This window comes from Dioscorea cayenensis, chromosome 19, assembly GCF_009730915.1.
Source record: "Dioscorea cayenensis subsp. rotundata cultivar TDr96_F1 chromosome 19, TDr96_F1_v2_PseudoChromosome.rev07_lg8_w22 25.fasta, whole genome shotgun sequence".
Classification (NCBI taxonomy): Eukaryota; Viridiplantae; Streptophyta; class Magnoliopsida; order Dioscoreales; family Dioscoreaceae; genus Dioscorea; species Dioscorea cayenensis.
The window spans coordinates 29,861,976-29,876,330 of NC_052489.1; the positions used below are offsets into that span (position 1 = coordinate 29,861,976).

Consider the following 14,355-nt stretch of genomic DNA (forward strand, 5'->3'; position numbering starts at 1 on the left):
GATGCATGGGCTCCTCAACCTAAAGTCCTCTCTATAAATACATGCAAAACTTCTCCATTCTCTCTCAGGAGAACTTAAAGAAAGGTCCTTGTTTAAGTTCTTCTCCTTCTCCTCTAAAGACTAACAATTAATTAGTAGTAGTCAAACATGGCAAGCCATTTCATCCAAGTTTGCAAACCATATATAGCCATGATCTCTCTTCAGTTTGGTTATGCTGGCATGAATATCATCACTAAAGTCTCTCTCAATCATGGCATGAGCCATTACGTCCTTGTTGTTTATCGCCATGCCTTTGCTACCCTCTCCATTGCTCCCTTTGCTCTTATCCTTGAGAGGTATACATATATATTATGATTATCATTTGGTTCATAATTAATTAAGCTAACTTCTTAATTTCTTGGCATGCACCGTGACAGGAAACTGAGGCCAAAGCTAACATTTCCAATTTTCATGAGGATCTTTGTGTTAGGTCTCCTTGGGTTAGTGCTTACAACTTCTCTCCAGATATTAATAATACAATATTTTATATATATAGTTAGTGAGACTGATTAACAAGTTGGTTTTCTTTCAAGGCCTGTGATAGACCAGAACTTGTACTATGCTGGATTGAAGTTCACCTCACCAACTTTCTCTTGTGCCATGAGCAACATCCTGCCTGCGATGACCTTTGTCATTGCAGTGCTTTGCAGGTACACACACACAAACATATATATGCTCGCAGGCATGATTAATTAGTTCACATTAATTAGATAGATTTCATAACAAAAATGATGATTATTATTATTAGTATTAATTATTATTTTAGGATGGAGAAGGTGGATATAAAGAAGGTGAGGTGCCAAGCAAAAGTGGCAGGCACTTTAATAACAGTGGCCGGAGCCATGCTAATGACACTATACAAAGGACCTGTTGTAGAGATGCTACAGAGCAAGTATGCTCATTTTCATCCTCATCCTCATCCTCATCCTCATCCTCATCCTTCTAAAGTTCATGCATCCCAGGAATCAAGTGACAAGGATTGGTTCAAGGGTTCTATTTTTCTCATTATTGCTACTTTAGCTTGGGCTTCTCTCTTTGTCCTCCAGGTACATATAATTATTATAAAACCATGCATCTAGACACACACACACACACACATATACATATTTAGTGTTTAAATTCTATATATATATATATATATATATATGTACATATATGAATCTTATTGCTACTTTAGATTGGGCTTTCTCTCTTTGTCCTCCAGGTACATATATATAATTATAAAACCATGCATTCGATCAGAAAGACACATATATATTTAATGTTTAAATTCTTATATATATATATATATATATTAATATGTATATGTACATATATGAATCTTGTTACTTTTTCAGGCTGCCACTCTTAAGAAATATTCAGCTCAGTTATCTCTGACATCACTGATATGCTTTGTGGGCACTATCCAAGCCATTGCTGTCACTCTTGTGATGGAACATAATAAACCATCAGCTTGGAAGGTTGGCTGGGATATCAACCTCCTTGCTGCTGCTTATGCTGTAACTCTTTAATTATCCCTCTTATATTTATATGTATATATATACATTAGAAAAATTAAAAATCTAATTGTTTAATTATATTTGTAATCATTTTGTAGGGGATTGTGACATCCAGCATTGCTTACTATGTTCAAGGACTGGTAATGGAGAAGAAAGGGCCTGTGTTTGCCTCAGCATTCAGTCCATTGATGATGATCATAGTGGCCATCATGGGCTCTTTCATCCTTGCTGAGAAAATCTATTTGGGAGGGTATATATGTCCATGACTCCAAACACTATATGACATATAAAATTATAGTTATAATTATAACTAATTAAACAAATAATTTGTATTTTCAGTGTTCTTGGGGGAGTCCTAATAGTGGTAGGCCTCTACTCAGTCCTGTGGGGAAAATACAAGGAAGGGGGAGCCATGAACATTCAAGTGACCGAATTGGAAGTGAAAGAGGGAAGTACTGTTGAAAATGGGAAGAGGATGGATGTGGTAGCCATTATTGATGAACAAGACCCTGAGAGAAGGTCACACCCAAATGCTTGCATGGCCCCATCCACCAATGACTCCACCAATGACTAGTATTCACGTTCTCACATTTTCCTCAAATTCCCATTATGACCTTAATACTATTAATGAGGGTAGATTGGTTTCTGGGGGTCGTTTTTGTCTTTCACCTCTCAATGTTTTTGTCTTTCTTCATGTAATGTTTATCCAATCTTATTAATGCATATTTCATAATCATTTTCTTTTATTTTTCTCTCGGATTCATGCTTATGAAAATTAATAATAATAATAATAATAATAATAATAATTTCGAAATAAAATTGAAAAATAATCAATCAAATTTTTTTAAAAAAAAAGATTTATAACAAAACTTCCGAGCAGTCACTTGATAGTTCTTTGTCGGCGAGGGAGAGTGAAGGATAAAACTCAGCAGTGTAGGATAATGTTGTTACGTGGCAAGCTCCTATTCGCTAGTGAGCACAATGTTTGAGGCGTACACGTCTCTGAAGTGCTTCTATTGGGCCACGTGTCGATGAGAAAGGATAACCATGTTGTTCCTGCGAAGATAGTGATACAAAGATCTCGCCGTCTCCATCCACCTCCAAGGTCAGCGAGCCGGGCATAGCCTCATATCATTCTCCTTTTCTTAGGGTTAGGGTTTCGATGAGCCATTCCCTCTTTCGCAATGGAATCGTGTGATGCGGCTGTGCCCTTTATCCTTCTGTGGTCTTTGATCCGCGCCGGTGGGTCGTCGCCGGCGGCGTCTAGCTCCTGCTCCGACGCCGCTCGATCTCGCTTCTTGAGGGATTATGTTGCGAGGTTTACTAATGCGTTCTTGTGGGTCGCGCTTATCTCTGTCACAGTGTTTCTTGCGCGGAAGCTTGCGCGGTTGGTGAGGCTCTGGAACCTTGGGAACAGGATCCCTGGTCCGCCAGCTCCGTCTTTCTTCGGATACTTGAAGGGTTTCTCTAGTCTCGGATCTGACGGAAATCTCACTGGTAGATCTCGATTTTTTGCTTGATTTGGTGATTAGGATTTTTTTTTTTTTTTGGCTTGTTAGAAATGATAAAGAGGCAAGCTTTTTGGTAGGATTTTGGAAACTGGATTTTGGATGGATTGTGTTATTGATGGTTCTTGTAATCTCACCGTAATTGAACTTATTGTTCTAAAGTTGAGAATTTGTATCATAGGAGAGCAGTAAAAATTTCATTTTGACTTGTTTTTCTTGATGATAAATTTGGATTGATAGGTTACCTAGCGACGTTGCATGCTAAGTATGGACCGATTGTCAGACTATGGTTAGGACCTATGCAGCTTCTTGTATCTGTGAGGGAGACATCCATGATCGAGGAGGTTCTTGTGAAGGCCGAGGATAAGCTGCCATTGACTAGGAGAGTGTTTCGATTGGCTTTTGGGCGATCTCAGCTCTTTGCTTCTTCCTTTGAGGAGGTAACGGGATCCTGTTTCTAATGGTGCAATCTACTTGTTTGGTTGTCTGTTACACTCCGTTTTCTTGGGTTTTCATTACCTCAGATTGTCATGTGGCTGCTGTTTAGGGTTTTTTACCATTTTTTCCAAGTTGCCATGATTTCTAGCTGTAAGGGGATTAGCTTTATGTGGTTTATGCTCATTGTGCTAATGATTGTCTAAAAATCAGGTCAAGTACACATGATTATATTTCAGAGAGAACCAGGAACCTTGTGTTTTGAACTCATATTCACATAGATGATGACCATATATTTCATTGTAAGCTGACTCACTCCCTGCAGGTGCATAAGAGAAGAAAATCGTTAGCGGCATGTTTTAATGGGAAGCTACTTGACAGGGTGAATACAGTTGCCCCAAAGGTTGTAAAATGTGTTATGGGAAGAGTTGATTCTATCATGGCAAAGGGTGTGCTTGATTGTAGATCAATATCTCAGCATATAGCATTTGCTTTATTTGGAACAACACTCTTTGGAGATGCATTCTTGTCTTGGTCAGATGCAATCTTTTATGAGGAGATTCTTATGTTGATTGCTAAGGATGCTTGTTTTTGGGCCTCATACAATGTCCCTCCTGTTTGGAGGAGACGCTTCTGGACATATCAATCTTTGTGCAAGGAAGCCAAGCAATTGACTCTGGACATAATTCAACATAGTAAAAGCTATGCTGAAAGTAATGAAACAGTCGATGCCACTAGTCTGCTTGATGATGGGATTTCAAACAAATTTCTTTTGGAAGAGATAGTGGGGCATCATGGCTCAGAAGATGAACATTGTGGAGACATACTTGGTATGATGTTCCATGGTTGCCTGGCTACTGCAGGCTTGATTTGGAGCATCTTAACAAGGCTAGCCTTGTATCCTGAACTACTAGAAAAGGTGATTTTCCTTTTCATTTATTGTAGTTATGCCAAATCATTAATATTTTAGGTAATGTTTGTGCATGAAGAAATAATATTCTTAAGGAACTCACAGTTATCTTGCTTAGTTTTATGTTTTTATGTAATGATGTAAGTGTTTTGTTTATTTATTTGTTTCATCTTATTGAGGTCCACCACGCATTTTACATGGTTATTTCTTTTGCAATTAACTCGGACTTTGTTTTGTTTGTTATTTTTTCATGTCTATTTTTAAGATCAATGGATTTCTGACATCCTTATTTTTCACCATGACTTGCTTTCAATTCCTGTCCTTATATGTTCTTGTTTGTTACAGATGTATTCAGAAATTGATAGAGTGCAGAATGGTTCCTCTAATCCTGAGATATATGATGTGAGAAATATGCATTTTTTGCTGGCTACTGTGTATGAATCAGCTCGTCTTTTGCCTGCGGGATCTTTACTTCAAAGATGTTTAGTAAACTGTGGTATGAACTCTTTAATATACTGTTGCATATGTTATTACATGTGGATGTCTTTTTTGTTCAAATATCTGATCTTTTTAGTAGATGAGTGATCCATGTGGACTGCTGCTAAATTTCTTCCAGAGACAACCTCCATAAGACTTCTCGCTCTTACATAAATTTGATGTTGTCCATCTTTTTTGTCTTAATTTTCAGACTTGAGTCTGGAGACTGGCATTACTGTTCCAGCAGGTGCAATCATTGTTGTTCCGCCACAGCTCGTGCATTTGGATAACTCTATTTGGGGTAAAGATGCATGCCAGTTTAATCCTAATCGCTTCTTATCAAAGGCCCTCCTCTGCCATGGACATAGTCGTGTTGGAGGGAAACCTGATCCAATGTCAGTGACTTCACTTGAAGGTAGCCATATTTTCCAGCTGAATTGCATAAGTTTTATTCCTTATGGTACTTGTATGCACCATTCATTTGTCTTATTTGCTTCTGGTTTCCATTTACCTGATTATAGACTAGTCATAGTATCTGATTGGACATCGTTTCATCTTTTTTGACTTATTCTGTGAAATCAACTCTTATCATCAACATTTCATGTATCTATATGTGACCCACTTCTATCAGTTGTTTATGGAAATATTTGGTGTAGACAAGGCTGTTGGTACTGATGCCTTTTTGGTTTCTCATTCAGGCACATCTCAAGACTGCCAAGAGTCTGAAGAAACGACATTTAGGTTCAATGCACCTAATAAAAATATGTTTCTTTCGTTTGGTTCTGGCACACGAGCATGTGTTGGCCAGGAGTTCACGGTGCATGGGATTTCAACATTATTGGCAGCATTACTTCAGGAATATGAGGTTAGTGAAACTGCAATGTTCAATTCTTCTTATTGCGGCACAACTATTTAATTTTTTCTGGGATTAATTTATAAATTGTTCAAGTGATCTCTGTGCATATTTAAATGGTTGTTGCATGTAGTAGTGGCAATTTGGTGTCCAAAGTTCAATCCAATTCATTGCTCCTGTTGTGATACCAAAGCATTCACTGAATTGCTTCTTTATCTCTTCATAATTTATAAACTAGCTTCCTACTGAGGCTTCTTAATGTTAATTGTTTGCTTTATTTTTTAAATTTTTTTTTTTTGGGTAATTGGCATCATATTGTTTAAAGCTTTTTTTAAAGTTGAATAGAAGAGAGGAGCTTGCCCTCTGCCTCCAAGCATCAACACGCCAATTTCCCAACAGCGATCAGCTATTAGTATAACATCTCATCTTGCAGGTGAGGATTCAAGCTTGCGCTGAAAACAGTCCAAAACCTGCAGCAGATGACTTCCTCCTCAATCATCTTCCAAACCCAAAGATCTTCTTTGTTAAAAGAAACAAGAGCTGAACAAAGTTGATACTCCATACAAAGTTACTTCCAATGTGTTTTTTCTCTGGTGTAACATCCAGGGTGTACATGGACTACTATTGGCATCATATCTACTGATATCTCTGCTTTTCCTCCCAGTTTTTAGCAGCTTCAGTGCTTTTCCCTTGCTCCTCTCCAGAGTTTGGAAGCACCCTAAAAGCTGTCATCTATCATTGGAGCTGGGTCACATTTTGGTCCTTTTTTGTCTTTTGGCTTTTTTTCCTCTACAAAGGGGTTGAAATTTCATGTTGTGATTCTGCCAGACTTTTGTATTACAAGAATAATGTAAAAACTGTTCCACTGTTACCATGGTTGTGAATTTCTATGGTTTGGACTGTCATACTACTATATGTAGATAATGTTGTATGCTTTCCTTGTTTGGTTGCATTATTAGTATCTGAAAAACACTAACAGAGGACAATGCAGGTGCTTGCGTCATGCTGAGAACAGCATCAGTTATATGATTTTCATGAGTGGAAAGCTATCCTTGACCTTACCTAGTTGTTGTCTCTGACCAACCGCATGTGGGACACTCTCTTGCTCACCAACTTCACAAGTGTATGAATAATAACCAGAATCTGATATATATATATATATATTTAAAAAAAAAAAAATCATTAATCTATTATAATTCATATGTGAATTTTATTTCTATGCAAATCATTAGATAACAAGCTACGCATGAAAGAAACCAGAGTTCCTCATCTTCGAGCACTTAGATTTTTTTTTTCCATGGGAAAGTTGGTGGGTGTGGTTGAAACCACCCAATCAGGTGGTTCACAAGGCATGAAAATTGAAAGTTTCCATTCCACAAAGTTGCTTTCATTCCACTCTTTCTATTAAGCTTGACCATTTATTATCATTATTATTTTAAATAAACAAATTTATCATTAGAGGGAATATTATAATTAAGCAGCAATAAGTCAGGCGAAGTAGTATGTTTGCCATACTATTGACATCATTTTTTCAACCCTTTTTCTCTCCCAAAACATTCATTAAAAATATAATTCCAAAAAAACTACATATTAACCCAATAATAATAATAATAATAATAATAATAATAATAGCCAATAATAATAATAATAATAATAATAGCCACAAAACACTCACCATCTTCAACCACAACAAAGACCAAGAAACTAATAACCCCTAAGATCAGCTACGCTCACCTACCGTACAAGACTCGAACACACCATGCCATACATCCACGCGTCTATTTTTCATTAGTCGTTGTACCTCCTCCCCTGTTCCATATCTCACAGCTCAAACCCATTCAACTTTTCTCACACCTACTACGAAATACCAATAGCTTCTTTTCATTATTAATATTAATATCCCATCCCATCTCTCCCACTCCATCTTCTTCTCCAATTCCCTCTCCAAAATCAAATGGATACCACCAACCTTCCCCTAATTCCACTATCCATAACCCTAATCGCCATCATCACTGCTCTCTTAATATACCTCCGGCGCCGCCCAAGACTCCCACCGGGACCTCCTCCCCGTCCAGTGGTCGGAAACTTATACGACATAAAGCCGGTGAGATTCCGCTGCTTCTCCGAATGGGCTGGAACTTACGGTCCGATCATGTCTGTGTGGTTTGGGACGACGTTGAATGTAGTGGTCTCGAGCTCGGAGCTGGCGAAGGAGGTTCTCAAAGACAACGACCAGCAGCTCGCCGATCGACCACGGAGCCGATCGGCGGCGAGGTTTAGCAGGGACGGGAAGGACTTGATCTGGGCGGACTATGGGCCGCACTATGTGACGGTGAGGAAGGTGTGTAATTTGGAGCTGTTTGCTCCGAAGAGGTTGGAGGCTCTCCGGCCGATCAGGGAGGATGAGGTCACCGCCATGGTTGAGTCTATCTTCAGAGAATGCACTCTTCCTGGTATTCTTTCATGCTTTGATTTTTCTCTATTAATTAATTAATTAATTGATTGATTTGATTGATTTTTTTCTTGTGGGTAATGATTGATATTTGACATGTCTGACATGCGTTTACACTTGAATTGTTGCTATGTATAGACCAAGTATTGTCCGTTAGTTATGTATGAGTTGCCTTATTTTATTTTGATTAGTTAGGCAGTGTTTGGTAAGTTTAGATTAGAATAAAAATGTGTGTAAATATATTTATATTAGTTTAGATTTAAAATCTAATATGGTGGTCACTAGTCACAATTTGTAAGAAAATAAAAGCTCATACCTCATTATTTAATTGTTTTTCAACGAGATGCATGTTATCACAACCAACGGTTGGTTGATTGGTTTCCGCCAACCTATATGGTGAAACTTAATTATCAAATAGCTATATAAATTAAAGATTTTTAAGAAATATTTAAATTTAATTAAAATATAAATTCTTTATTTTAAATATAATTAACAATATTAAGGATTTGTAACCACGACTGCTAGTGCCATATATTATTACAATAAATGGTGAATGGGCATCCTTAATATCAGTGGTACTGTATATATATATATAACAAAATACTATGTAAATATTATTTATTTAATGTTTATAGTCCCTTGTTATATAAACGCCTGCTACTTTTATAAAAGTATATATGTACATATAAATTAAGGATTTGTTTAATTGTTTCTACTAATTAAAAAAAAAAACCAATTATAAATGCGCATAGGGCTTTTTAAATTCTAGTTAAAAATGTAGATCTACATATCAATATAGGCCCATAAGGCCATACTAATGGACATGAGAATAATAAAATCGTCCCTTTAAATCTATTTATTAACGATATTAATATCTTAATCAAGAGATTAATTAAACCTCCATCTGTAACACAGAGAAACAAGGCAAAAGCTTAGTAGTAAAAGACCATCTCGCTGGCGTGGCATTTAACAACATAACAAGACTGGCATTCGGGAAGCGATTCATGAACTCAGCTGGAGTAATGGACGAGCAAGGAGTTGAGTTCAAAGCCATCGTCCAAAACGGGCTCAAGCTCGGTGCTTCACTGTCTCTGGGTGAGTACGTGCCATGGCTCCGCTGGATGTTCCCCTTGAACGAGGGCGCCATAGCCAAGCACGGTGCTCGCCGTGACCGTCTAACCAAAACCATCATGGCCGAGCACACCCGCGCCCGCGCCCAGTCCGGCGCCAAGCAACACTTCGTCGACGCCTTGCTCACTCTCCAGTCCAAATATGATCTCAGCGAAGACACCATCATTGGCCTTCTTTGGGTACGTAACATACCTAGCTACCTACCTACACATCGATCTCTTAATTTCTACATTCATTAATCATTACATTTATATATTTTAATCTAATAATTAATTACATAACATAACAGGACATGATCACAGCTGGAATGGACACAACTGTAATAACAGTAGAATGGGCAATGGCGGAACTGGTTAAGCACCCAAGAGTTCAACAAAAAGCTCAAGAAGAGCTTGATCGTGTAGTAGGACGTGATAGAATCATAACAGAAGCAGACTTCGCCAACCTGCCTTATCTCAACTGCCTGGTTAAAGAAGCTCTCCGGCTGCACCCACCAACCCCTCTCATGCTCCCTCACAAAGCCAACACCAACGTTAAGCTTGCCGGCTATGACATCCCCAAAGGTTCCAATGTCCATGTTAATGTCTGGGCCATTGCTCGTGACCCACAGGTCTGGAAAGAACCACTTGAGTTCCGGCCTGAGAGGTTTCAAGAAGAGGATATTGATATCAAGGGACATGATTTCAGAGTGTTGCCTTTTGGCGCAGGGCGCCGAGTGTGCCCTGGTGCGCAGCTTGGGATCTACCTTGTTGAGTCAATGCTTGGTCATCTCTTGCACCAGTTTAAGTGGGACTTGCCGGAGGGGATGAAGCCGGAGGATGTGGACATGACGGAGAACCCTGGAATGGTGACCTTCATGCATACGCCATTACAGGCCGTGGCCACGCCAAGGTTGGACTGTGTGGACTTGTATAAGCGTGTGCCTGTGGAAATGTGATCGGTGTTCTTGGTCTCTTGTCTGCCTGGGCTGGGCTCTTTGTCTTGTTCTTCTGTTTTGGCCTTTTATTTTATTTTTCTCTCAACGTTGGTCCTTGTTTTTAATTGTCATATATAAGAAGAGATGTTGTTTTACTTTATATATTTTGCTTTTCCTTTTTTTAATGTTGTAGTTCTTTTTAGTTATTAATTGTGTTTTAACTGTAGTTTTCTTCTGATTATTTGTGGTCATCAATTTAATTGTGCTAAGAATCTAAACCAAACAAAGTTTCCCTGCTAACTGTGCCAATCAAGGGAGTGAAAATGGTGTACAGGCTAGGACTTCTAGCCAAAATTATGATATATTTTTTTAAAAATTATTTTTATCAAATAATAAATTATATAATAATAAAAAAAATAATAATAATATTGATCTGGAAAAAAAACTAGATATTTGATATCCTTCTTCTATTTTTTTATTTAATTATTTGCCACACATAATATGATGTTGATAGGATAATAGTAAATAAAAATTTTAAATAAATTTTTAAAAAATAAAATATTAATTGTGGGGCTTACAAATTTTGGTGGGCTATATTATAAAGCTAAATTTATTGAATATTGATATTATCATAGATTAAGTTTTATAGTTAAAAAAAAATCAAAATTTTTAAGATTATAATTGTGTGGATAAGATAATAGTAAATGAAATGATACATATAATTTTTTTGAAAGGAAAACATAAATTGTGAGGCTTTATAAAATTGTGGGCCATATAACTCAAATTTATTGTATGTTAGCATTATTATAAATTAAGTTTTATAATTTAAAAATACTTAAAATTATTAAAATTATAACTATTGAATAAGATAATAAAAAATAAAAAATTTTAAATATAATTTAAAAAATGAATTGTAGGGCTTTAGAAAATTGTGGGATTTTAATTTTGTAGATAAAATAATAGTAAATAAATATTTTTTAAATACGATTTAAGAAAATAAAAATTGATGCCTGTAAAATATTATGGGCCTAGACCTTAGGCACCTATGCTTAGACCAGCCCTAGTGCCAGTTAATGGTCGAAAAGAAAACATGTGGGTTTAACAAAAAATTAAAATTATTTGTATATTTTATAAATACTGAAATGCATATATATATATATATATATATATAAATATGAGTTATAATAGGACTTTCCAAGTCAGAGTTCAAGACTTCGAAGTGCCTTGTCCATATTTATTACAAAAATTCAACAGAATATTATAATAAAATTTAAATATTTCAACAAAACTCTACACTTATCCAAAATACATTAGATGATTTTTTAAACGCTATTATTTGTTTTTTTGATAAAAAGTGGATAAACCACAGATTTATTGAAAAGCGAACAGAAAACAACAGCAGACAACTCAGACAGACTAAACAGAAAGAAGAACAAGGGGGTACAGCATAAAGAGGACACTACACCAGAGGTGTGATAGTCCACAACCAAATGAAAATAAAAAAACAATCGAAAACAAACACCAAAAGAAACACCCACGACCAGGAGCTGAGGAGACGAAGACCATCAAGGGACACCCACGACCAGGAGCTGAGGAGACGAAGACCATCAAGGGACACCCACGACCAGGAGCTGAGGAGACGAAGACCATCAAGAGACAGCAGAGGTCAGCTCAGCAGGACCTAGGAGAGTCACTTACTACGATGAAGTTGTGTCGAGCCGCTGGCGAGGTCTGCAGTTCTGGTGCTCAAGAAGTCGAGGGAGCGCTTGACAGACTGAATGGAATCACTGGAAACTTGTTGAGTCGAGTCTTTAGCTGCAGAGCACCAATTAAATAACATACGAGAAATATTAAAAATAATTGATACGGTGGAAATGTAGGTACGATTAAAGATACGATTGTTCCTTTCCAGCCAAATATTCCAGAAAATTGCTCTGGTAATAAGGTCCCAGAAAGTGCGCACACACACATCTAGAGAAGGAATCCAAGTGGACCAAATCTGCTCAGTAGAGTAAGGGAGTGAGTGTAGGTTAAGAGTACTCATGAAAAAAGCCCAAATTCTCGAGGTAAAATCACAATGAATTAGAAGATGATCCACAGTTTCTGAGTCTTTAAAACACAAAACGCAAGTGTCCGTCCCAATGAGGGAGTTACAGCCTTTCTTAGCAAGATTGGTAAGAGTAAGAATTTTATTGTCGCTAGCAAGCCAACAAAAGAGAGTGATCTTGCTGGGACAGTCCACTTTCCAGAAGGAAGGGTAGAGAGGAGAGCGCAAACCACCATCGATAAGGAATTTGTAGAAAGAACGAACCGAGAAGTTGCCTTTACTTTCCAAGGTCCAAGTGCTCCTATCTTCTTGGGGAGAAGAACAATCGGGGAAGTGATTGTAATAGAGGTTGAAGAGCATCCGAAGAAACCTCACTAAAAACAGAATCAAGGGAGGAGAGGTTCAGAAGAAGATGTCGAACAGTAATCCAGGGTGCTAGGCAGATATTGAAAAGGTCAGGCCAAATGTCTTTTGGCGCACGGCCATTAAGCCAGTTGTCAAACCAGAGAAAGGTAGAGGCACCATTGAGAATGGATTTAGAAGTGCAAGCTCTAAACGCGGGTAGGATGGGGATGATGCCAGCCCAGAAAAAAGATTTATTCCTTGGTGGAGAATGAAATAGAGGTCCAGGGGGACCTCTACTCAGGTAATTTAAATGAATGATTTTTGACCAACAGCCTTGTTGTCCAGTGAAGATTTTCCACCACCATTTGGCTAGAAGAGCATTGTTGAAGGAGTGAAGGTTAAGAATACCCCATCCACCCATACTACGAGGTCGACAAATTCTGTTCCAAACAACAAGTCGGAGACCTTTGGAACCAAGATCTGGACCCTTCCAAAGAAAATCTCTACGGATTTTATCTATCTCCTTAATTACCCAGGATGGTAATTTGAAGACAGACATCCAGTAGGTGGGAATTGATGAAAGAACCGAGTTGAGCAGGGTCAGCCGACCACCAAGAGAAAGGTAAATGGCTTTCCAGGAAGAAAGTTTGGTTCTGATCTTCGAGATTAAATTTGTCCAATCATTGCGCAAGGGACGCCTACCGGAGATAGGGACACCAAGGTAGGTGATAGGAAGGCAATTCCTAGCGCAATTAAGAATAGAAGCCGAGGTTGCGTTGGGTTGGTATCCATAATTGGTTGAGTAGAGACAGCTCTTGTCAAAGTTAATGGTAAGACCAGAGGCGCCTTCATAAAGGTAGAGAATAAACTTAATAACAAGAAGGTCCTCTTGGCCTCCAGCTGAGAAAATGATGAGATCATCAGCATATTGAAGGTGACAGATGCTGTCAAGTAAATCAATGGGAATACCCACAAGAATTCTATTCCGTAGTGCGTGTGAGAACATTGCACTAAGAGTGTCAGCTGCCAGAGCAAAGAGGAGGGGGGAGAGGGGATCTCCTTGACGTAAACCACGTTTGCAGCGGATGAAACCATGAGGTTCTCCATTAACAATCACGCGAGCTTTGGAAGTGTGAAGGATGGTAGAGATCCAGGAAATCCAGCGGGGACTAAATCCGCGGGCCGCAAGAATGTCAAAGAGGAAATTCCAATCAAGGGAGTCAAAAGCTTTGGCAAAGTCAACTTTAAAAGCATAACCAAGCACCTTGCGCTTTTGAAGATGGAAAATAAGTTCCCTGGGCAGCGACAATGTTGTCTGCAATACATCTCCCTTTAATAAATGCCGATCATGCAGTCATCAACCAGATGAACTTATCACGTAACTCAGCCCTATTAGCAAGGATTTTGGATAAGATTTTACAGGGAGAATTGATGAGGCTGATGGGGCGATAATCAGAGAGGATTGCAGGAGAATTGATTTTAGCAACTAGAGCGATATGAATCCAATTGATACGCTCTAGGTTAGCCCTCCCATCAAAGAAGTCATTACAAAGGGAAAACAAGGAGTCATTAACTAGATCCCAGTGCTTTTGAAAGAAAAAGATGGGGAAACCATCAGGACCTGGGGCTTTGTCAGCGTTCAGGTCAAAAACCGCCTGTTTGAGTTCGATCATGGAAAATGGTAAGTCCAAAGTGGAGAGATCAACTGTATCTCTAAAGTTGAACAAGTGTTGCCAGTCCATA

At 38.2% G+C, this 14,355-nt stretch overlaps 3 protein-coding genes across 4 annotated transcripts; all 3 read left to right on the forward strand.

Annotated features, from left to right (window-relative positions):
- Positions 1–2,284, forward strand: LOC120249457 (WAT1-related protein At5g07050-like). 2 transcript variants are annotated; one of them, XM_039257966.1, is made up of 7 exons: positions 1–335; positions 417–479; positions 573–689; positions 788–1,085; positions 1,377–1,538; positions 1,637–1,788; positions 1,878–2,284. In XM_039257966.1, the coding sequence occupies exons 1-7, from the start codon at positions 148–150 to the stop codon at positions 2,110–2,112; spliced, it is 1,215 nt and encodes a 404-aa protein (XP_039113900.1). In that variant the 5' UTR covers positions 1–147; the 3' UTR covers positions 2,113–2,284. The 2 variants fall into 2 exon arrangements, with proteins under 2 accessions (XP_039113900.1, XP_039113901.1); XM_039257967.1 differs by having other exon boundaries at positions 2–335; positions 806–1,085.
- A 349-nt stretch (positions 2,285–2,633) lies between these two features.
- Positions 2,634–6,626, forward strand: LOC120249456 (cytokinin hydroxylase-like). The gene is made up of 7 exons (XM_039257965.1): positions 2,634–3,035; positions 3,287–3,486; positions 3,807–4,400; positions 4,737–4,887; positions 5,080–5,283; positions 5,567–5,733; positions 6,155–6,626. Exons 1-7 carry the CDS (start codon positions 2,723–2,725, stop codon positions 6,263–6,265), a joined length of 1,740 nt encoding a protein of 579 aa, XP_039113899.1. The 5' UTR covers positions 2,634–2,722; the 3' UTR covers positions 6,266–6,626.
- Positions 6,627–7,627: 1,001 nt separating this feature from the next.
- Positions 7,628–10,380, forward strand: LOC120249978 (p-coumarate 3-hydroxylase). The gene is made up of 3 exons (XM_039258698.1): positions 7,628–8,174; positions 9,089–9,483; positions 9,594–10,380. Exons 1-3 carry the CDS (start codon positions 7,676–7,678, stop codon positions 10,239–10,241), a joined length of 1,542 nt encoding a protein of 513 aa, XP_039114632.1. The 5' UTR covers positions 7,628–7,675; the 3' UTR covers positions 10,242–10,380.
- Positions 10,381–14,355: the final 3,975 nt, after the last annotated feature.